General features: G+C 41.0%; 3 protein-coding genes across 6 annotated transcripts in view; 2 read left to right on the top strand and 1 right to left on the bottom strand.

Annotated features, from left to right (window-relative positions):
- zbtb21 (zinc finger and BTB domain containing 21) overlaps positions 1–3,238 on the top strand; it is an 11,069-nt gene extending 7,831 nt beyond the window's left edge. For both annotated transcript variants that reach the window (XM_005464252.4, XM_019364057.2), the window contains one exon: positions 1–3,238. This exon is cut by the window's left edge and continues 1,829 nt beyond it. In XM_005464252.4, coding sequence (XP_005464309.1) covers positions 1–1,251 — 1,251 coding nt within the window. In that variant the 3' untranslated portion in view covers positions 1,252–3,238.
- A 2,591-nt stretch (positions 3,239–5,829) lies between these two features.
- Positions 5,830–7,204, bottom strand: atg101 (autophagy related 101). The gene is made up of 2 exons (XM_025910683.1): positions 6,658–7,204; positions 5,830–6,580 (listed from the first exon to the last, which is right to left on the bottom strand). Exons 1-2 carry the CDS (start codon positions 6,907–6,909, stop codon positions 6,176–6,178), a joined length of 657 nt encoding a protein of 218 aa, XP_025766468.1. The 5' UTR covers positions 6,910–7,204; the 3' UTR covers positions 5,830–6,175.
- A 259-nt stretch (positions 7,205–7,463) lies between these two features.
- c2cd2 (C2 calcium dependent domain containing 2) lies at positions 7,464–24,187 on the top strand. 3 transcript variants are annotated; one of them, XM_025910682.1, is made up of 14 exons: positions 7,464–8,301; positions 8,609–8,704; positions 10,234–10,353; positions 13,829–13,930; positions 14,314–14,412; positions 16,079–16,187; positions 17,558–17,666; positions 17,752–17,816; positions 18,619–18,734; positions 18,867–19,029; positions 19,293–19,534; positions 19,860–20,127; positions 20,360–20,390; positions 22,122–22,340. In XM_025910682.1, exons 1-14 carry the CDS (start codon positions 8,011–8,013, stop codon positions 22,204–22,206), a joined length of 1,896 nt encoding a protein of 631 aa, XP_025766467.1. In that variant the 5' UTR covers positions 7,464–8,010; the 3' UTR covers positions 22,207–22,340. The 3 variants fall into 3 exon arrangements, with proteins under 3 accessions (XP_025766467.1, XP_005464315.1, XP_005464313.1); XM_005464256.4 differs by lacking the exon at positions 20,360–20,390 and having other exon boundaries at positions 7,469–8,301; positions 22,122–24,187; XM_005464258.4 differs by lacking the exons at positions 10,234–10,353; positions 20,360–20,390 and having other exon boundaries at positions 7,468–8,301; positions 22,122–24,187.
- The last annotated feature ends 79 nt before the right edge of the window (positions 24,188–24,266 follow it).

Below are 24,266 nucleotides of genomic sequence, written 5' to 3'. Positions count from 1 at the left end.
GCTGAAAAAGCTGACCAGGACACAGCGAGGGAGAGCATCCTCTACCAGGAACAGGATGAGATCATTCAACAGAAGAACCCTGACACCGGTGTTTACTCCTGTAGACTTTGCAATATGAAGCTGTCATCGCTCTTGGAACAGGGTGACCACGAGAGAGGCTGTCGCCATGCAACCGTGTGCCCCTATTGTGGCCTGAGATTCTCAAGTCCAGTTGTCAAGAAAGACCACGAGGCACATTGTAAGTACAAGAAACTGACATGCCTGGAATGCATGCGCACCTTCAAATCCTCCTTCAGCATTTGGCGCCATCAGGTGGAGGTGCACAACCACAATATGATGACTGTTAAAGATCACATTCTCCTGAAGCAACAAGAGAACAATGAAGAGGAGTCTGAAATGCTCAAGGAGGAGCATTACAGTGATGAGCCTCTAACAAGTGAGAGCACAAGAGAGAACATCAGTTACAGTGATTCCTCAGGTCCACCTATGTATGACTCTGAAGACTCCTCATCCTATGTGCCTGAAGACCTGAGCATGGGCCACCATGGCAAGCTGGTAGTGAAGGAAGAGCCGTTAGAGGAGGCTGTGAGTGAGCGGGACAACCCCGATGCTGCCAAAAGTGGCTCCGAAGAACCCGGTGTGTGGCCGTGCGAGAAATGCGGAAATCTTTTCAGCTCTCGCAAAGACTTGGAACGACACCAGGAGCTGCTATGCCACATCAAACCATTCATCTGTCACATCTGCAACAAAGCCTTCAGGACCAACTTCCGCCTTTGGAGCCACTTCCAGTCTCACATGTCGACTGCTAACGAACCCGGAGCCAAAGAGATCGACAGAAACCCCTCACCTCTGAGCCCTTCCCCTCCACTTACCCCTTCAGAACGTCCCTCCCCACAGGCCTCTGTGCTCATATCTACTCAGGCGGCACCGGTCCCTGCTGCTGCTGCTGCTGCTGCTGCTGCAGCAACCGCAGGGACCGACGAGTCCAGCAGCCCAGATCCCTGCAGCTCATTGGTAAGCAAGACCAAGAGGCCCGAACTGGAACGGCAAACCAGCAGCCAAAGCCCCCTGTCAAGGTCAAACAGCATGGAGAATCCAGGGGGCCCTCAGGAATCGGACACACTCTTTTACCATGCACCGTCTCTCTCTGCCCTGACATTTAAGAGGCAGTACATGTGCAAACTCTGCCACAGGACCTTCAAGACGGCCTTCAGTCTGTGGAGCCACGAGCAGAGTCACAGTCACATGTAAGCATCAGATGGCCGATAGCAGTGAGTTTTTTTTCTCGGGAGACAATACTTACTATAGGAATAAACACACCTCAGCCTACAAACAAAAGACTTTGAATGTATAGCTTATTCGCTTGCCTCCAATGTCATATATTGAAGTGGCCATGTTTATTTAGACGCGTAAACGTGAATGTGCAATCAAGTGCTAGATTCCTCTGTGAGAAGAGATGACTATAATTTTTTGTTTTCTTGCAAAATGATCTATATGAATTTATCTGTTTCAGACCTCTTTTAGTTGTCTAGTTGTATTTACCTATCTAGTCGTTTTAAGAAACAAGGTAAAGAGTTGCACCCCTAAATGCTTTCGACTTGAAGGTAGAGCAAAAGGCGGGACAAGTGTTTACGTTGTTCTCTCCGAGTGTGGTGGAAAAAGTGCTTTAAAATTTTGGAGGCTGCGGTTCATTTAAAGATGAGAGCTTTCGCTTTTTGTACAAACATGTGATTGACATCCCTTAAGATTTTATTGGTGGCCTCAACAATGTATTCAATATGCACTTTTTTGATTCTGGTAGGACGAAATAATCCTCAGTGATTACTCTGGATCAGTATGTTTCCCTAACAGAGATTTTAGGCTGCAGGAGTTAAAGTGACAACAAAAAGCATCTATAATTTATTTTTTCATGCGTAGCACTCATTTGTTCTTACATTTGAGGCTCATATTGCGTTCGCATCAACTGATTTCATGGAAAAATTCAGTGAGACAGTCTGTATAAGAAAGCTATACCACATACAGTCTTCATTCAGTACCCACAAACACAGTATCTTCCTAATGATTAGCCTGCTGTGAAACAATGCAATCAACCGGAAGATTACAGAAAAAAATATTTATTTTCTGAAGTTAAATGACTTATAACGTCGCTAAATTATGTGGAAAAAGGTGCTCAGACCAGTGCACTAGTAGCCATGCAGGCTGTCACTGAAAAACAGTGGGCTGGGTTGATCTCATGAAGTCCTAAATACGAGACATCCTTGCAGTATTTGGCTTATAATAATAATATTAAATATTTCCTGCGAGCAAGCTTTCAGAAGCTTTCATATCAAATGCACTGCAGTATAATAATATAATTTACGGTTTTGATGAAACAATAAATGAAAACCTCTAAAAGTAGTTTGCTTATATGAAACGTTGTCACAGTGTCTGAATCGCTCCAATCTGCCAGCTGAGTACGGCACCAGTGTTGTGTAAATACACTGATAGAATTTTTTGCAATTGAACACATTGGACGATTAAGTGAGCTTTACAGCGCTTCGATGGCCTTATGCAACTTTACAAAACTATTTTGTTATTTTACGTGAAAGCACAACAACTTCAGACCACCTGACTCAGGCATTTCAAGGTGGCGACATCAACGGGAGGGAAAGCAACGAGACGGCAAATCTTTGATTCTACGAACGGTCACAGAGTGTTCCTGCTTCCTGAAGATTTCTTGGAAAAGTAATGATTGTGTTTTGATTGTATTCCAGTTGTTTTACAAATGTATTCTTGTACAAGTATATACTTCTGCTTCGGCTTGATAGTTTAGAACTTTGTCATAAATTATTATTGCTGTTTGGGAGACTGACAGACAGAACTCCACATGGACTAATGGACTTTGTTTTCCACTAAATGATTAATGCAAGCTGCATTGTGATGTTAAATTCTTTGCGGAAATTCTGTATTGATAATAGTGCTCTTAATTTCTTGTGAGAAAGACTTTCTGAAAGTTTCACAGGAATGCTTATAGACTTGTGTACATGGAAGTGTTTGTATTCTTGATTTTTGTACCGATTTTGTTAGTAAACAAGAGTTTGATCTTTTTAGTATTCCTGTGCTCTCACTGCAATAATGAATATTTGTATCAACATTGGTTGCATTACTGTTGCTTTTGGAGACTTGCAGCTGTTTTGTGTTTAGGTTTTTCTACAGTTTTGTGCTTCACTTCTGTAATAAAGAGTAACAATGGAGTATATATATATATATTATATACATATATAAACGATCATTTGTGGTGTTGGATTTATGAACTTAACTTTGAACGTTTCATGGTGGATCAAAAGGTTACGTTTTCATTCGTGTTAGTCTAACTGGCCATTCTAAATTGCTGCTAGGTATATTAAGTATTTAAATGGATAGAATAATGTGTAAAAAGGTGGATTCCAAATACTTGCGTACAAGCATTTGGACAACAGCACAATTTTTGTAGTTTTACCTTTGTGCACCACCCCAGTGAATATCAAATCAAATGGCTGCAATGTGACTAGTGCAGACTTTATTTTAAATGTTTTAACAAAAGTAGAGTATTAGCTGATTTTAAATTGCAGCCATTTGTATATGTAGCCCCCCTTTTAAATAGTTTTAAAAATATTTAGACTGTTGACAAGCAGTTTGATGACCAGGTGAGGCCTGTTCCCTCTTTATTACATGACTAAGCTGATCTGTGATGACCTTGCATTTAGTAGTTGTTAACTGGAACTCTCACTGTTGGGTCCAAGTGAAAGAGGGCATTAGGCTGACAAAACTATCAAACAAACAAAAAACTTTCAGAAAGAACAAAACCTTTGGGGAAGGAATGCACTGTCCAGCTCAGCAACACCAAAAGGCCAGGAAGACTACTGAAGGGGGTGATCACAGAGGTTTTGTTTTTCTGCGCTTCAGAAAAACTTCTTCACATCTAACCAAGTCTGGAAAACTCTTGAGGAGGTGGGCGTATCATTGTCAAAGTACACTCAGGACCAGGAAGGCCGGATTAACGTTGTCAGAAAACATGCAAAAGTTCTTGCAGACTTCTAAAAAAACAAACAAAAACACTCTTTGGACTTATGAGATTATCATGTAGCAGAATGATGGGAATAGAAATGTATTGGAAAGATGAGAAACGGCTCTTGATCTGAAACATACCACATCATCTGTCAAACTTATGTTATGGCAGGGGCATATATGGCTGCCAGTAGAACCACATCACCAGTGTTTATTGATGAAGTGACTGCTGACAGTTGTGCAGAGGGCTATATTCTCTGCTCAGATTCAGTCAAATGCTACAAAACTAGAGCACAGGTCCTTTTCTTGCCATTTGACAAGCCAAGAGTGGAAATGTTTGGCATTATTCATTAAAAAAAAAAGAAAAAGATTTGAATAAATGAGAAAACTCATAGATATTGCAAATTACTTGTGTGCCAACTGGCTGACTGATTGATCCGCTCATCACTGCAGTACTTTCAGCATTACGAATGCAATGAAGTTGTGAATTCTGATATTTATTTTCTGCACAAAACCTCAACTTAAAAGCAAGTATCTTTCCTGATTTTATGTCGCATTTACAAGTTTTTGAGATCATCAAACAATTTTGAATATTACACAAAGACAGTCTGAGTAAATACAAAATGTATTTAAGTGATGATTTGTAATGCTTTAAAAAAAAATCTATCCAAACCTACCCGTCACTGTGTGTAATAATAATTGCTCCCTAAGCTAATAACTGGTTGTGCCACCCTTGGCGGCAAGAACTGCAACCAAATGTTTGCCATGACTTTCGATGAGTTTTTCACATCACTATGGAGGAATTTTTGACACTTCTTTGCAGAATTGTTTTATTTCAGCCACGCTGGATTGGTTATGAGCAGAAACAGCAAGATTTTTTTTTTTCAGATTCAGAGGTGGACTTTTTTGGATCTTTTTCCAGCTTGATAACCCACTTGAGCTTAAGCTACAGGGCACAAATTCATGGCCAGACATTTTCCTTTAGGATTTTTAGTACAGAGCAGATTTCATGGTTCCATCAGCATCCAGGTATCCAAGTCCTGAAGCACTAATGCAACCCCAGACCATCACACTACCACCATGTTTGACTGTTGGTGTGATGTTCTTTTTATGAAATACTGTGTTTGTTTTATGGCAGATGTAACGGATGCAAATCTTCCAGTGATTTCTTGATTCAACAGACCCGGGTGTGGATACTGAAATTGAACTCACTTTTCTGAAAAATATGGCTAATTACAGTTAATTGATTTAATATGAGGCAAAAAGGAGCAATTACTCTTTCACGTGGGGCCAGGTAGGACTATGTTGATTTTTTTCCCTTAATAAATGAAATCATCATTTAAAAACTGAGGTCAAATACTTTCACAGTACTGTACAGGGCCTTGGATTCAGTGATTAATGCTTTTGAATATGTTCTACACCTTTTCCCCTCAAAGTAGAGAACAGATAATTATACCCAATGTACATGTTGACCTAATGTATTCACACACATGTTGTTTTCCTCTTGGCAAGCAGACTATCCTGAAAACAGAGGGATGTTTTCCAAAGTGCAGGCCATGGTGGCAGTTTCTGGCTGGAAACAAGGGAGTGAACTTAGGAAGTGTTTGCTTTAATTTGGAAAAGTGGCAAACTGGAAATCCTGTCCTTCCCCATGTGGAAGGTCATACTCTCCATGAAACTGTGCAGAGAGGAAGTTTTCACACAGATGAGGAAATCTGTTCCCAAACTCTGCCAGATCGTTTGCATAAACGTTTTTCACTGATCCAGTGTGAGAATATGGAAGCAATGTTTTGCATCAAGAGCTGTGGCTGTAATTAAAGTAAACATTTATTGTTATTCAAAATTTACAGTAATGCACTGATGACATTATTAAGAAGAGAACATTTTAAGGAATTGAACTGATAAACACAGTTATTTGCTAGTGTGTATGAGAGAAAAGGGAAAGCTTGCACAAGCAAGATATTGTTAAAATGAAGATTACATAATCAAGTATCTTAAGGTACAAATGATACCAGAAGCACAACAAAGACATTAGAACACCATTATACTGACACTGCCTCGTTGTTCTGGTGTATAGCTGACAAAACATAGAAAAGAAATGACAGCAGGACCATAGACATATGAAAGATCCACACCATAAATATTTCCCTCACAGTGCTAGTGTATCCTTTATCAGCCTTCTCATAGTGGTGCTAACAGAAGTACCCAGTGAGTCAGTGATCTGGTATGTGATTTTGTAAAGGTATGGCTGAACATCTTTAAGAGTGGTGTCAAACACATTGTCCACTTCTGACTGGGTGGGCATCTTTGGCAGGTATTCGTGGCGATTTATGACCTCAACGACGTTGATCACCTTCTCACCCAGCTTCTCACCCACTTTCTCCCTGCAGATCTGTCTCTCCTGCTCATTGGCCAGGTTGACAACATTCACCTTGATGCTCCACACTTCCCAAGGAATGCACTCGTCAGAAAAAGGCCAGCGAGACTTCTTTTTCTGGTAGAACTCCAGGGAGATCTGTCCCATGCCGTCGCTGCCCGAGTTGCTCAAAGCATCCTGCAACAAAAGCACAGCTGAAAGTACAGGCCTCACAACACCAGTGTCAGCAATCACGCGTTAAAACCGACAATCACCTTGAATTCAGACACCGCTTTCCTGATCATCCTGTCCAGCTCCTCCGAGGACACCCTGACAAAGGTGAAATCTATGAAGTCGCAGTCGATGTCCTGTGTGCCCACAGTGCCGATGGAGTAGGTGCCTTCCTTTTTGTAGTGAAATTTCCCGGTGCTCCGGTGCAGTAAAATTGTGTGCAGCAAAGCCAGCATAGCTTCTTCAACCTGTCTCGCCTCCACAGTTACTTCAAGAACTTCCGAGCGACAATTCATCGCGAATGTCTAGTTATGTCTGTTAACGAAGAGCAGGAGTCGAGTTCAGCGACGATAGCTACTGTATAGCAGTTAGACTACGGTAGATGACGAAGGTATACTGTTTACATTCACAGATCGGCGTGAAATATCTAATCCAGTGTTTTATTGTATATTAAAATACAAAACAGGGTTTTAATCGATAATACGCAACCTGCGCATAACAGTCGTACTCACTGAGCGTTGATACATTGTAGCAAACGCAAGCTAGCTAATTGTTTACTACTACAAACAGATCAAGAACAAGACAGGAAGTGATGGACAACAGGACGAGCTACGGGAAGTCGTGTAGTTCAAAATACCAGCCCGGATTTGTTTTCCGTTTATTTCGACTTAAAATTGACTAAACTAATCGTATAATAGCTTAATACTAATGAAAACATTATCCCAAAAGCCCAGTTGCAGCTTCAGCTGGGAAAAAAAAGCTTTAGTTCCCTCGAGGTCTCGACAACAACAAACGTCTCACAAATGTCGCTGTGCATTCTGGGAGTTACAGTTTGTGCCACATATCCGTCTGGAAGCGATAACTTTGTACAGTCAGACTGAAAGTAGTCCACCGGGTCAGGCTGCGCTCTTCTCCTGCAGGATGTTTTCCGGGGAATGTTACTCTTTATCTGGATATCGTCTACTGGAGTATGAGCACGAAGCTCGGGCATAAGTCTGTTTTGGCAAACTTTTACGGCTTTGTAGCTAACGAAGAATAGCTAGTTAACGAGCCGTAGCGAAAATTAGCTTACTAAGCTAACAATCGTATTCAATGAGAGGAGGAGTGGGCTATTCTGCTGGTTTGTTTGTACGCAGATTACCTTTAGTTTTTTGACAATGGTTTAGCTTTCCACAACCAGCTTGCGTAGTTTGGAAGCCCTGTATTTCAGCACTGAAGCATGGATAACGATAAACAGAATTTGTATTGGAGGTGGATATTTGTCTTCTTATCATTTTTGGGCGATTGAATTCATTGATTCCACCGTTCCTTAATTAAATACATAACATGAGGTTGACAGGAAAATTCCTGGAGGACCCGGTGTGTTAAACTCAGATTATCGATCATATTCCCGAAGAATGTCCGACCCAGAAAGTTCCAGTTCACATTTTGGTTTGGAGGATCCGCAGTGGCTATGTATGGTCACGTTGTTTATCGCCTCCCTGGTTACTCTTATACTGTATTTCGTACAGTATTTCCAACATAGACTTATAGGAAATAAGCAGGGAGCAGCAGAAGGGGACAATGCTGCGACAGAGGAGGAGGAAGCCGCCGCTCTGCTGGGATGGGCGCTGTCACTGAAAAGCTGGAAGAGTCAGTGGAGAAGAGCTTGGTGCATAGCTTTGAATGACGAATCAAGGAAGCGAAAGGTGAGTCTCATGACCACCAAGCCACTGCTCTACTGTGGGGCAGGTGACTTCAATAAAAGTGTAGCATATAATGCGACAAGGTTACAAAATCTCCTCATGTATGCTGTAAAGACATTCCCCCCTTTTATTGAAATCATAACCCTCAGTTTGATATTAGAGACACTGTAGTGTAAACTCTCCACCTTCCTGCATATGCCAATGTCGTGCAAGCCCAGATCATTTTGATTCTTTGGCAACATCTCTCCGAGTCTGCAAGACTTTGAGTAGGTGTTTGTTGTTTTAAAGTTTCTGTCTTCTTTCTCGTCAGGGTGCTGTTCTGCTATCATTTGAAGAGGATGGTCTCGAGGCTTCAGATCTCACACTTAGCAGGGTCTCCAGCTTTCAGAAGTCTGCTGGCAACAAGGTACTCACTCCATTTTCTTACATCGGAAAACACCTTTGCACTGTTTATGGTAGACAAGCACTGACTTGTCGACTTTCCAACGTTACTACAGGCTTTTCTCAGTAAATTTAAATTTTGGCAAACTAATGTACTTAATATTTTATCAGGCGCAAATATAGTTGTTAATTACCGTAAACTATGCCTAAAAAACCATGATGCATTTATTAGTCATACAGAGTGTTTGCCCATTTTTGCCAACCTGTGTTAGAAAGTATAACTAGAAACTGTAACTTGTGAGGTCAAACAGGGACACACTGCTCACGGCTTTTTTGGCTTTGCAGAGATTAAATGCAAACTCACTCCTTTCTATGTGATCGTCGAGATATAGACCAAAATGCCAGGTACTCTATGGAGTCTAGGGAGTTTAATGAGCAGAGGTTTATTTTTACCACACACTGTGTGTGTGTGTGTGTGTGTGTGTGTGTTTAAGAAGCTTATAAAGCTGTCACGCTCAGCACTAAGGAGGAGCAGGCAGCCAGAAATGCACCAGCACCTATGGTTATGTTTAGCTTTCCCCTAATACTGTACTTATGTCAAAGACATGCAGTCTTTGCTGAAATCAGAGTTAATTTGCTGAGTAAATATGTTTCTAATGCATAAACTACCTCTGAAACTCAGTTTAGGTTGCATGTCATTCATTCGACTAGAGATGACAGATAATTATACTTCATGATGCCTTTGGGATCTATCAGAGTTGTTTTTCCTTTCCTTCCTTCCTTCCTTCCTTCCTTTCAGAGTTCAAAGTGAACTTGTCCTGAAGCAAATGTCAGTTTTGGGTCAATTTTATGCAAAGTCGGTGTGTTAGCTCTGGTTTAACTGGGACTTCTGTCCGTCACTGACTACTGCTGCTGAGATTATACTTTTGGTTTGTCTGGTCTTACCTTTATCCTCTAACCTCAACTGAACAATTGACTAATTTGATTTTGATAGTTAAAGGTCATGTCACAAAGCACACAGAAGCTTTTCTGTGTAGCATTTGCATGTATTTGCTCGGATTGGATATGGTGACTTGTCCAGGGTGTACCCTGCTTCTCACCCAAAGTCAGCTGGAATATGCTATGGCCAAATCTCAAACCTGGATTGAATGAGCTCTTAGGAAGATGGATGGATGTAAAAAGATATTTTATGATGTTTTGCTGAAGCACTTTGGGTTCCTATTTGAACCTCATAGCTCAGGAGCAGAAGGGGAGGTCATACTTGGTTAGATATTGATGTGGAGAATTACACAGATTTGGACAGATATGTAAACTTCAGCTTGGTTGATGCAAACTTATAACTGCAAGGCAATAATTCTGGTTTAAAGTAAACCACATGAATGCATTCACATATAGCACCTTTTAGTTCAGTGAAAATTCTGGGCTTCCTTTCCATTTGAATTGCATTCAAATGGTATAACCACATGAGTAGCATGCAAATGCTGTCACTGCCTGAACTCCAGGATTCTCTGGAGTTTTACATTAAACTAATGGCTCACTTTGTCCTCCCAACAGGCCGCTTCCTGCTGTGTGGTTGGGGAGAAGCTTCAGTTCTCTCTGAGCGCTGCATCGACAGCCATGGCTACAGCAGATCCTTGTAAATATACTGTGTGTATAGCTCCATTGGAGCTGCAGGTAAATACTCTAAATTTGTGAAGTCTTAGACTGCAAGGAAAATAACACTGTTGATTTCCTTTTATGAAATATCCCTGTAACAGTTAGACTGTAGAGTTAAATCCGTTGGAAGTCGTAGTGATTTAGTTTAATGGGAGCTTTTACTGAACATGATGTGCTGCCCAGCATTGGCTCACTGCAGGCAGCAGTATTAGATTAAATGGTTGGGGTATCTTTCCTTCCTTGGCAGATGTCCCGAACAGCTCATTAACATCCCTTTGAGGCCTGTTTCCATATAGAACTGATGAAGTTATGATCCAAATAAGACTCCCTTGTTTGTACCTGGAAATTGCAGTGATTTGCTTGATTTATCATTATCAAAACTGTCTATGTTGATCTCTTAAATGGAGTCCTCCTGCAACTCACCTTCAGCCTTTCCTAACGCTCCTCTTGCATTTTTAGACTGAAGTGCAGTGTTGAAATAAATTGGAGCCAAAGTTGATATGTTGGGATGTGTAATGGGTAGTGTCCGGAGGCTTTATCCTGCTTTTAGGTTCATATTTACATGTTCAGAAATGCAAAAAATGCTGGTGTCTATGTAAGCTAATGCAACTGTATTAAGGCTATTTTTAAACTAATTAACGTGCTTTTCCATTGAGGTAATTGTGCTATAAATACAACCTGAGTGTGAGAGGCTTGGAAGCTAAAGTCAGGTGTTGAGGAGGTTTTGTTTTGGTTGTGGATTTGTCGTTGTTTCAGGGACATAAAGGAAGCCTTTTGTCTGTCTTTTTCACTCCCACTGTTTCAGCTTAGTCTGGAAAAATCAGAGAGCTTATTCAAATGTTTCCATCCCTCCACTGCAGCGTTTGTTAGTGTACGGGCACGGGCATGTGGAACAGAGGCATTTAGGATAAATGGACATGATAACACGGTCACTACATTAAGGTGTGCTGCTGAGCGCACTTTGTCTTTAAATGCACTACTGTACCATGTGACCTGATGAGGGACATGGCAGTATGACACGCCTCATCCTAATGAAATACTCACCAGTGATGACCTGTAGTCGATGGAGTGTGACGTCACAGGAGGCCTGTTTCTCTTGGTGCTTTAAGCCATTAACCATTGAGACCATTATATTCAATAATAATTTCCGCTTTTCTTTATCATTAGAGTGGTTAGTATAACAGTCCAACAGTTGAAGATATTTCTAAAAATAGTGTTAGGTGCTGCTGATGTAGGCTGTGATGTTCTTCTGGATCTGTCTAACATTCCCATTACAATCTGATGAGACCTTTATTGCATCACAGGCAGCAGTCTTACATTGAATTCCAGGCAGGCTGGGGCAGGATGGCTTAGCCTATTTTTCTGTCACTGTTTTTATTCTCTAACTGTCACTGGGATATGATCTAAGTGTTGCAAACCCTGCTGACATTTTTTAAGAAACCCTTTTCTCGTGTGTCAGGCTGACTTAAGAGGAATCACATGCATTTTTTTTGTGTGTTTTATTTGTACCTTTGCCTATATGGAGCATAATCTCAAAAGCAGAGATTATTCCTTCACTTCAGACTTGCATTTGTATAGTTAATGTTATACAACCAGCAAAAAACATCACATTCTAATTACAGCGTGCTCTGGGAAATCATTCCTTACTCCTGATTTCACATCACACTGGCCATATGAATCCCATTAGAAATGGAATCGGATCCAAAGACTTCAGTTTGGAAAAGGTTAACAGAATGATGTATTCAAGATGTGGAAAAGTGTCCCTAGTTTTCTTAAGCAGTAACGTTTCTCTTTTGTTAGTCAATAAATTAACAAAAACTTGGTCTAATGTTGTCATTGGTGGTGTCAGCGTAACACACTGATTGTATGTTATTTACATTCAGGTAAGGGACTAAAATCCTACAACAGTCATTTGCAGTGTTTCCCATTATTCACCTAGACTCTTGTCTCTGCCTGCTACAGTTTCATAATAAGCCAAAAATATTTTTATGCTTTTCATGGTAATCTCACCCTGTAAAGTCTGCCGGTCATAAGAGAGCCAGCTGCAGACTGCAGTGGGACAGAAAAGGCAGCTAAATACGTGTTTCAGTTATTCATTTGTCACAATACACTTAACAATTGAAGTGTTCTGTACTTTGTACTTTGTGCCACTGGTATAAAGTAGCAGGTTGTTTATATTCAAGAGTACTGCTGCAGGCCACACCCCTTTCCAGAAGAGGTCTTATGAGTGATGGAGAGCAGCCAGTAAGAACAGCGCATTCAGTTGATCACACAGCAGATAAAACATGTCTTCCCTAAAAAGCTTTACTTGGAACATGTTTTGAAGTAAAACGTATAAAGGAGATTTCACAAAGAGTTCTGCATTTATAAAAGGCTACTTAACTTTGTTATGTAGGCTGTATGAACAAGGACAAAAAGGTGAAAAGGGTCACTTTGATCTGAGGCTGGAATTCAAATAAAGATATATAGATTAGCAGATTGGCGAGTGGTGATTTGTGTTTAACGCATTAATTAAATTTCAAAAGATAAAAGGTACGAGATGTGTTCCTTATCAGTTGTGTTGTTTGTTTTTGTGAATTGAATGATGGCGCTTTGGGAACAGCATTTTCTTCCTCCCTTTCCTCCACTAACAGATAAGAAAGGAAGCACTGAGGGACTTTTTCTTTTTCTCAGAATTGTGAACATTTGACTGTCTCTTATTATGTATGTAGTTCATGTCATTTCGCCAAGTTAGGAACAGTTCTAGGCAGGAAAGACTATTTGATCACATTCTTTTTTTCCTGTGAGCACTTGTTTTGCACATTAAAAATCCCAGAACAGTCATTCTTTTTAACTTCCGAGTATGGTCACTTAGTTGCATGGCGTCGTGGAACATAAACTCGGTATTAAGCAGTATGTACAGACCACTTTGAAATAGCTTAGAAGTGATACTTTCATCCTAAAGGGGCGAGTTTCTCTCACAGCTTCATAGTTGTTCGAGCTGTACTATTTGTGATAAGACAAACAGAAAAATATAAGCTTTATTGGGGACTTGGTTGCATTCAGATATATTTGATTTAATACTGAGGGTTGGAGAGAAGCATTGCGGTTGCTTATCATAACCCACTGCAAAACTGATGGGCTCATAGAGGGATACGCTGCGATCCAAGGAGAAAGGGAAAAGCTGCAAACGGAGCATTCTTTATGCCTCTTTAGTCTGGAGAACCGCAAATTATGTTTAAAAAATGTAAAAGTGGATTTTGCATAATATGACCTCTTTCGCAAAGCGTAGGTATGCACACCACCCACTCACCACCGGCTGCAACACAAATAGAATCGAATTGTGCGGGAAACACTGCGCTGATTTTGTTCCTCCACGCCCACCTCACATACTGAGCTGCTCCATGTTTGTTGTATCGCTTCATCTCCAGAGAATCAGTTTTAGTTCATCTTTCTGTGAATTTGATGAGTACTGGATGAGTCATAGGGCAGCTCTTTATTTTCTCTTCCCCAGCTTCATCTACACATGCAGGAAGCTGAAGATAGGGTCAAGGTAAGCTGGGAAGTGTCTCATCTAGAGGTGGAGGAGCTTCAGGTGATGCCCGCTTTCACTCAGGTAATTTTAAAGCAGCAGAATTGCAGATGTATAAATCTCAGTGTAATAAACTAACCAAAGGATACGCCACACACCAACATGGAAAGAAATGTTTTGCTGTACCAAAATATAAAGAACTCGTGTGCGACAGTCAGCCTTCATAAGATCGCTTTGTTTATTTCTTCATGTTCTTTTGTTACATCAACGTGTTTAGTCACGCAAACGAGAACGTGGAGAGGAAGATTAGTTAGTTTCATTATCAAACAGTAGTCGAACCATTTAGAAACTAATAAAAATGGAATTAAAACAATTGATATTTGTTTTATCGCCACATAGAATTTTACATTTCTAGTTTTACATGATTAATATGAGGTATGTAATTTGGAATAATCTCTTTCTGTCAGGACAATGCAGCCATAAAGGAGCAGCTGAAGCAGCTTTTGTGTGTGACGCATCCCTCTGTGCTGCTGAGCTGCAGGCCTGCTCAGGCCTCGGAGGTCAAGGTGAGCGAACGGGTCATGTCTGCTGTAAGGCTGCCAGACTCATAATTACTTCCGCCAGAGAGGGTATTGGCTTTGGTAGCGTTTATGTCATTCTGTCTGTAAACGGCTTGAAAAGTTTTGATGAATTCTGATCAAACTTTGTGCGGGTGTAGAGCGGCTCAGCAAGGTCTTCAAAAACAATTTTATGATTTATTGGTGGAAAATTGATCTTAGAAACTACGATTCTTACAAGTGTGGCGTTTGACCTCTGACCTCCCCTTCAGGGTCAAAGGGATAATTATGCTATTTAAAACTTAAAGAAGTTGTTATATTCAGAACATATAGGCATGTATGAGCATTCTAAATATGACCTGTGACCTTTTCAAACTTTCATAAAATGTCCTTTATTTTTAAAAACTACTGCTTGTGTTTGTATTGGTAACATTTAGAAAACGATACCGGTGTATATGGAGATTGGAAATATCACATTATAGTTTGCATCAGTGTCTGTCAAGCTGAACCAAAGTGTGTTCTATCTTTAAAGAAAGAACTGTCAAGAGAAAGAGAATGAGCTGCCTGGTTAGTTAGAAAGATACTGTAGTATAATGTTATATACTTATCTCCAGTTATTTGCTAATCAAGAGTTATTATTCGTAACCTACTCCTACATAATGTTTGTATAATCAGTAAACGTCAGTCATGTTGCCATTATCTGACTTTTACTGCACTAAAAGCTCTATAAAAGTTACAAAAATAAAACAAAGAAGTATGAAGATATATAAAATACATTATGATTCCTTTAAAAGTAAATGCTGCCCAGAGAGCCATTTCCTTGGCTGTGGTTTTCGCTCTTACTGCTTCTTGTTGCAACCTGAAATAATGCTCATCTAAAGCAGCATTGATTTACTGACGGTTATTATGTTCACATGCATTAAAAAGGTTATTATTCACGACCCACCACCACATGATGCTGTGTCACGTGTTTCTGATTAGATCTTACTTGATACTGGATGAAGTTTTCTTTTTTTGGCAGTGAGATTAACTCTACTTTTGATCAGAGGAATTTCCTTTCCGGTGATCAGAAAAGTCGAAGTCACTGACATTCATATCTGAGGTGGGCGTGGGGTCATCGGACCCCAAAGTTCTCCTAATTTCCAGATGATTTGAATTTTGTGGTTTACGAAATGAAATAGTCCCTCTATGGCGTAACGTCTAAAATGTTCAAGATCAATTAGCCTGCAGTTTTACCCATAAAATAAACCAACCATATAGACTGGCATGCTGGTTAAAATAAGCCTCTAGTGCTTTGAAGCTATTTAAGCTTGAAGCTCATCAGATACACTGATATTTAAATGACAAAAAACTCACATTTGTCTGTAGATGATGCCTGTTTGTAATGCAAATCCACCATTAATTGTACTTCTAATGCAAATTCATCAGAGGTGCTTTTGATGCAAATTCTGCATGATCGTAGAAAGGCCAATGCAAATGATCAACATGTGAAAGTGGAAACGGGGTCGTGTTGCAGAGAGTCCTTGTTCAAACATGAAGACGCTTCTCATTTAAAGACACGAGCATACTTTGGCCTCTGCTCATTTATGTGCTTCCAGTACTGCTCGTAATGCTGCAGTCACTAAATCTGCGCTGTAGGTTCATGTACGTACTCACTGCATGCTCTCTCCAATAGGAAAGCCACAATAAAGTGGTATCGCCCCCAAAGCCCCCACGCGCCCATGAGTGGAAGCTGCTGGTGAAAAACATCCGAGTCACACTCAACCAGGAGGAAGATGCTGCAGGTCGGTTGTGTGTCTGCTTGTACATGAATGTTAATTCTGAATTTTTCAAGCTGATGATGTTTCCTTTGCTAACGGCTACATTTAGGTCCATATACAGTGTGTCTAAAACAGAAGAGGTTCTGTTATGTTAAAAGCATTAGCGTCATCAGCAGGAGTGTCAGTAAAGTAGTAGTAATAAGAAAAATAAAACTGCGCTGGTTATCAGTGTACCAGCTATGTAAACTCATTCAGAAGCGTTCGATTAACAGATAATATTTACCTTGGGTCCTGCACACTAAGCTGAGGAGAAATATGAGCTTCAATATATGTCACAAACAAAGAATCCTACACCCACCGTATTGACTTTGTGTTTTTATCAAAAGGACTTTTTTTAAAGACATCTATTCCAAAGTTGAAATGTTCTCAGAACTTGTATTAGCTCCTTTCATCAGACTGCACGCACTGTTTGCAATGTTTAACTGCCCATTCTTTATTTGCATTACCATTGGACGATGTAATGAAAAGGTTGTTTAGAGGGTAGCTGACTTTGGTAATGAATCAGCAGCAGTGGGACTGTGCTTTCAGCATGGCTGATATTTACTTTGCCAACGCTGCATGACAACCCCCCCACTCCCACTCCTCCATTTTAGGTAATCTACTGGTCAAAGCTAAACAATGATGGCAGTATATTAATAATACACCCACAACAGTAAGGCAACACCCAGCGTGGTGGTACAGACCTGCACAAAAGTAAACAAAGTACCAGGGTGTGGTCATCTATGAAGCCAGAGGGCATTTGATAGATTGTGCTGATGATAGGCTGTTAACACGATTGTCCAGTAATGAAGTCTTAGACCACCCACAACAACTTTGTTTGGGTAGTTCCTGTGATGAGTCATTCTCCGAGTGTGAGTCAGCAGTTGTCGGGGCTGCAGACATCCCCTAAAGCGTTCGGTCTGACTCTTAATATTGCACAGCAGAGACATGACACAGCATTTGACACTTCACTATATACATCTTCCTTCCTTTTATTGAAAATCAGTCACTGTCTGCTGGGTTTTTATGGTCGTGCCGGCTTTTATGTCATTTTATTCATTTGTCTTGTTTTAATTGTTGTTTAATCATTTGTATGTAAAGCACTGAATCTTATCTGCGAGGCTTCTGATTCACAGCTTGTGGCTACTAAAAATCACTTTAAGTGCTTAAGAAAATGTGTGCTGAGGAAGACCAGCACTTATTTAGCCTCCTCTAATCTCTGCATAATTCATCATATATACTCTGTAAAGTGATCCCATGTTTATCCATTAGAGTGAGGGAGTGGAAGTGGCTGACCACAAAAAAAAGACAGAAAGCTTTAAAGTCAGCTCTTGGATGACACTTTGTGTTCGCAGGCAGCATGAATCCTCTGTGTGTGCTGCAGTTAGATGATCCTCCTCAGAGGTTCAACACTTCTGTTTCGAAGAGCACGACGAGTCCTGCCTGGGACCAACCGTTTATTTTGTAAGTCTGAACGCTGACTCAGGTGGTTTTGATGAACAACACCGTTCATACATTTAAAATATTCTTCTGTATTCCATCTCACCAGTGAACTGAATGGACGATCGAAGGAGCTCAGTATTCAGTTGATGAACGATGGACATCCTCCAGAGAGTAAGAAAAACTCTGCCATGGCCAGCTACCTGTTGATGCTTGTGTTGCATTTACTGTAATGAAGAGTCATGTAGTTCAGTGGGCGGATCGATCCAAATATCGACTGTATCGATACCAAGTCGGTATCGGATCGATACTAGCCTGGTGAGATCGATTCTTTACTTTAAGTTCCGCTCTTGTTTGCAATGCTGGACTTGCCGCTCCCGTGTCAGCGCAGAGCAGGCACACTTTGCTCCCCCTCCCCCCTCTTGTGTTTAGATGTTGCGCCGTCACGTGACTTAGATGCTTTGGAGGTTGTTAAGTTGTTCATATATATATATATATATATATATATATATATATATTATTTTTACCAGTTTTTGTTGTTGAGAATTTTAATTGTAATTTTTGTATTATAGTTTCTAAACAGTACTTGTTTGATTTAATTTGTTTACTGGTTTGCGTCACTTTTTATTTAAGATTTTTCTAAAAAAATAAATAAATAAATAAATAAATAATAATAAAGCATTTTCTATTTAATTATAAACTTTGTCGTAATTATGTCCTGGTTTTAACTATTTAATAATAAAAAAGGAAACATCACAAAAAACACTTAAGGTCATGAAAACTAATTGAGAATTCAATGACGCATCCACCTTATTTATTGACAAGTATCGGTATCAGTGATACTGGCCCGTATTTACTTGGTATCGGATCAATACCGAAATGCTTTATCGTACACCACAAACGTAGTTCACACATTGTGCCTCTCGTAGCACGTGTTTCTGTGGTAGCAGGCTAAATCAGCTGTGTTCTGTCTCAGATTCCTTGCTCGGTCAGGTGTTGGTGCCGTTTGATCTTGTGAAGAAGCACCCTAAAGGACAGCGTACATTTGAACTCGTGACCAAAGATGAAGTGACTGGATCACTGACTACTGACGTAAGACCTAAAAAACTAATTTTCTATCGCATGTTTTCCTTTAATATCACCAGATTTCGATGAATTCCTTCCACGTGTCTCTTGTTTTCATTTACATGTCGTTTGGGTAGTAACTTGAATCGTGTGTTTCAGTTTACCTACCTGGAGCCGAGTGAGGTGAGGTCTTGGCAACCTCCTACCCCAGCCTCTAATAAGAGGGTGGAGATGGACCGCACGGTCATGCCCTGTGGCACAGTGGTTACCACGATCACAGCGGTGAAGAGCAAGCCGGGTCGACCACTCCCACTCAATATAGGTAAAGCACTGAAAACTGAGGCCGCTGCACATTCCTTACATAGCTGTACTGTATAATAAATGCTACAAGATCCTGTTGCTTCAGGAGTTGTTTTTTGTTTGTTTTTTTAATATAGGGAAGTTAGAGTAGCACAGTTCCCCTGTCAGCTTTTTAGATGGTGGTTAGTTGGCAACTCAACTCGGTCATTTTCATAATTTGACAAAAATGAATGTTCAGAAAGTCCTTTACATGAAACTACAGGAGACACTTACTTGCTTCCTCAGATCCTGCCCAGAAGGCCGTGGTCAACAAGCCCAAGCTGGGGGAGCGTCGTGTCTCAGAGCAGGTGTCTATGCTAGGGGGCACTGTGAGTAAGGCCCTGTCCTCCTCTGACACTGAGCTGTTGATGCTCAATGGGACAGACCCTGTGGCCGAAGCCGCCATAAGACAACTCCACCGGTCTGCTAAACAGAAGCTCAAGTCCCCGGTGAAGAAGAGTACCATCATCATCTCGGGCATCGCCAAAGTAATTATGAGCTCCTTTTTCTTTTTGTTTTTTTAACTTGTACTTTTTCACTTAATGTAAATCGGCTTAAAAGAGCACAGAAGCACAGCTGGAGCCAATCTTGCATATTTGATACTCTGGAAGTCAGATTCCTCAAGTGCTTTTTAAGCTAATCTGTTCCATAACCTGTGGTTCATAACGTCAGAGGAGAGAAGTCGATTTTAAATGGAAGCCCATGCCTTGTGTGGAGCAGCGAGGGCCTTCTTATGTTGTTAGCACCCTTCATTGTGCCTGGGCCTTCCTCACTAGCTCCAAAGCTTTAATGGGAATGTGACTTATTTCCCAGACGCCCTTGTCTCAGGATGATGAGCTGGCTATGATGGCGGGTTATGCTGCAGCAATGGACGCATCAATGTCAGAGAGCAGCTCTACTCAGGATGTGACCACAGCGATCGCATCGGGGACTAGTACCCCTCCGGAGATGTCGGAGCCCACGGAAGGTCCCAGAGGGGAAGGGCGGCCTCCGGAGGACTGGGAGAGCCAAACTGGCGAGGAACAAGACAATGCTTCACTGTCCATGTGTGTGTCTGAGGCGAGCTGCAAGAAGAGCAGAGGTGAGAGATCACAGAGACCTCTGGATGCATTTTTAATCTTTACAGGAGTATTATTAAACCTTAAAATCCTGAAAAGGAAAATAATGCCTTTACAAGCAGAACTTGATCTGTTTTGGCTGTTTGGGGTTTTTAGCCACTCCTTTGTTATGCACTCTCTTTTTGTGTTCTTCTTTCTGCTTCCCCTCTACTCTTTGAACCTTTCCTTTTCGAACTGTCATCACTGCCATCTTAGAGGAAAGCAGTGCTAAGCACACATTGTATGAGTAAGTTACTTCATGAGTTACTTGTAGTATTCTTGGTATTCTAATCTCTGTAGTTTCTGTTAGCAGTAGAATAGATAAGTGTTTTTCTACAAGGTGAGATTCACTTAGAATTCACTTAGAGGTAGTTCCTCTAAAATCAGTTTGCAAAAAAAGCTCACAAAATTCAAGGAATACTTTGAAAAAACATCAGATCTAATTGGAGAAAAAAATCACGCTGATATCTTTAGTGACCCTGCATAATGTGTTAGATGAAAGGATGCCGCATCATTTAATGAAAGTGCAAATGATCAACCAATTGAAAGACCGGCAAAAATCGAAGGCTGGAACAACTCAAAATGGTCCTCAGTCATTTGTATGGCTCCCCCTTGTGTTTGTAGGCATGTCTGACAACTTCAGGGCTCCTAATGAGGTGATGGATGGTGTCCTGGGATCTCCTCCCAGATCAATATCCCAGAAGTTAAACTGCCTTGACGCCATATTCTGGTTAAAAAGTGTTCCTTTAATATTTTGAGCAGCGACTGTCTTTTATTTGTGGCTGTACAATACAGATGAAATGCCAAGAATATTTCAGTATATTTACTTGCAATATGAAATATTAGTCACTTAGTAGGTGCTTTCGGACCACAGGAACTTTAGCATAACTCTTTAAACCTTGTAGGACTTCTCCAATATTTTGTGTCTTTAAACCTAAAAGCTCTTAGAAACCTTTCTGTAGCGCCTTCACTTCACTCTCTGTCACAAGAGGAAACTTTGAGTAAAAAACATCAGCTGTATAAGCAACACATAGCTGTAAAATGCTAATTGTTGCTTCAGTAAAAAAAAATGGACAAACTGAAGTTAAGAGGAAACACAAGAAGATGTTTACTCGCTGAAGGGCAACTTTGCTCGTATTTCCTCTGAAACTGCTATCTGAGGCATCCACACACTGTGAAGCAATGTGCAGCGGAAATGTAGAAGCTGAAACGGGATTACAAGAAAATACAAGACCTGACAGACTGTGTGTAAAGAGCAGCACAGACACAGCTCCACTGTTTGCCTGTGAAACTGCAGAATCATAGCAGGTGAAGAGCGCCACTGCAAGCCCCTCCTCCTCCTCAGGCTGGTTGTAACCGTTGAGCTTATCAGTTTTAGTGCCTGACACACTACCACTGAAACTCGGCAAGTTTCCAGAAGCGTTTGGTCCGAAAGCATCTAGAGAAGATCTGATATCGTCCTGCGTTCTTCTTTAGGGATGTGCTAAAAATTGAGGACACGAATGCCTCCTTTTTTCTTTGTCATTTATTTGTTTCGATACTGTTTAGAGTTTATATTGTTTTGTACTGACTAAACTAATCCACCCATACTGAGGATGACCCAGGAGCTCCTTAAGTGTGGAAGCAGAGGAATGGCGCTTGTAGCCAGGCTGGACTATGAGGCTGCTCTCTGTTGGTACAGATTAGTATGTGTTAGCTGGTGATTAAAGACAATTTTACAACTCTGCTGCTATTTAAGCCACATTTTTCATCCAATCCACAGCAAGTGCTTCATAGTAACAGTTTCCAACTAACACAGATTCTGTACCACTGCTGCATTAGCTTTTGATTTATTTATTTTAAATGAGTTTTTCCATTACTGCTTAAGCCAATACTACTCGTGCCTGTTTTTTATCTGTAGTAATGACTTTTCCTTGACTGGTGTCGCTTTGACAATATCCATGTCTCAGGCTGCTTCCTTTCCTCTTCTTTGCCACAGGCAGCTTCCTGCAGAAGAGCGCCAAGCTCTTCTTCCGACGTCGTCACCAGCGCAAAGACCCGGGGATGAGCCAGTCACACAATGACCTGGTTTACCTGGAGTCTCCGGCCGCAGTGGAGCGAGCGAGCCGAACAGCCACACTCAGCCGCATGCTCAACCGCAAGAGTAAGAGTAAAGCCAACGGCTCTACCTCTGTGGGGGAGCCACATGCGTGACCCCCCCCACCGTCCCTCGCTTACCTTGACCTCAGTCCCTACCACTTCAACTACCATCATCACCTCCACCTCAAATTGCACTGGCAAACATCTTGGCTAACCTACTCCCCTCTAATGGCTGAGCTGCATACTGGGGCTGCTGCATTGTGGATGGGAAACAAAAAAAGTCATATTTTAAGGCTTCAAATAAGAAGCAGACATTCCACCAACAGCAAGCGTGTGCATGTGTGAATCCTGCCCTGGATTGATTTCAGAGATTAGTCTGCGTGTTTCCTTTTTATTTGATTTTATGCAACATTTCAAAATCTTTAAGTGCTTTTACGGCTGTGTTATGGACAGAAGGGACCGCTGTGGGCCATCACTCTTTACCTCACTGAAAGCTGAGGGCGGATTGAAAACTCTCCCTGCTGTAAACCGTAAGTTGCCTACGGTGACTCAACAGGACCAAAGATGAAGAGCCGAGTGGTGTTTGTATGATTTGCACAGTTTTTAGTACCTTTTAATTTAAAGTGCAATGACAGGAGCAACTCTTGTGCAAGAGACTGTAGTTCATTCACAAAGGGAGACGATTGTTTCACTGCAAGACTGCTGAACGTTGGAGCAGTATGACTACTTGTTGACACTAATATGAAATCATTTGTTTATTACTCGATGATATTCCCAAATAAAGCTAGATCAAGTGTGTTCATGACATGTGTAAGGCTAAAAATTTCTGCTTGGTTGTCAATTTCAAAAAAGAAGCAGGGCGTTTTCAAATCATATGCAGCTGTCTCCTGTTGTACACTACTGTTCTCAGGAGAGTTGTTGTTGTTGTGTCGAAAGGGAACTGAACCGTTATCCAGGGACCGCAGCGAGACACACGGCCATACTTGTGCTAATAAAACGGATCCTTCCTTACATTTCAATAGCATGAACTGCTCCGTCATTTTATGTGTTTTTAAAAGACGTGCACATGAACAAAAGAAAAGTGTGAACACCTATGAGAGCAACCAGGTCTTGTGGCTGCTGCTTTTTTTTTTTTTTTTTTTTTTTTTAATCCAGCTAATGATTGTATTTTTTTTGTCCTCCTGTGAGCAGCTTGTTTCTGTACATCATGTTAACTACTGTTTGTTAATTCTGCTCAGAGAGCTGAATGGTTGCCTTACAGTTATTCTGTGAATGATGTCCCAGCTGCTCCAGTCTTGTTCCTCAGCTTGACATGACTTTGGCTCCTGACGCTGCATCCGCTATCAGACAAGTGGGCCTGAGTGACTATGGTGACCTGTTGGATTGGCTCTGATCAGGCAAGCATACCACTGTGTTCCTGCATCATCAGCAGTTTCTATAATCAATAAGCCTATGCACTTAACATATCTGTTGACTGGGTTGTTTACAATATTCGACTACCTGAAATATTAAAACACTCTTGCTCTTCACAATAATTCTCTTCTGCAGATCCTGCGTGGGTGTCTTTGTATTCATAATTACATGATCTGCTTTAATCCACCGTCACTGACTGTTGTCTGTTTAAAAACAAACAAAAAAGAAAATCATAGAAAGAAAAGGCCGAGAAAATAATCATTCAGACAGAAGCACCTTCCAACTCTGAGGAGAGGAATAGAGAGAAAACAGATTGTTTTAAATCGAGCTCAGCTTCTTACAGCCTGCAAGCATTAACTGCTGCCATGCGTTCAGTAAGCAGTGAGGCTGTACGTGATTAATGAATTGCTTCCTGATGTTTTTTTTGTCTTTCTGCTCTGTGCGCAGAAAGTGTCTGATTAACTGTTGCTGCAAAGCGTCAGTCACTTCCTTGCAGGGACTGTAACTACTATACATACTGAGTTAAGCAATAAATATTGATTGAATAACTAAGACTGTGGTGATGTCGATGTTCTGGCTATCACGTGACCCGTTCATCTGATTTGCTGTTTAACTTCCTTTTACTGAAATT

The sequence above is a fragment of the Oreochromis niloticus genome, linkage group LG10 (assembly GCF_001858045.2).
Source record: "Oreochromis niloticus isolate F11D_XX linkage group LG10, O_niloticus_UMD_NMBU, whole genome shotgun sequence".
Classification (NCBI taxonomy): Eukaryota; Metazoa; Chordata; class Actinopteri; order Cichliformes; family Cichlidae; genus Oreochromis; species Oreochromis niloticus.
The sequence above is the reverse complement of the archived record's forward strand: the minus strand, read 5'-3'. Positions and strand labels throughout refer to the sequence as shown.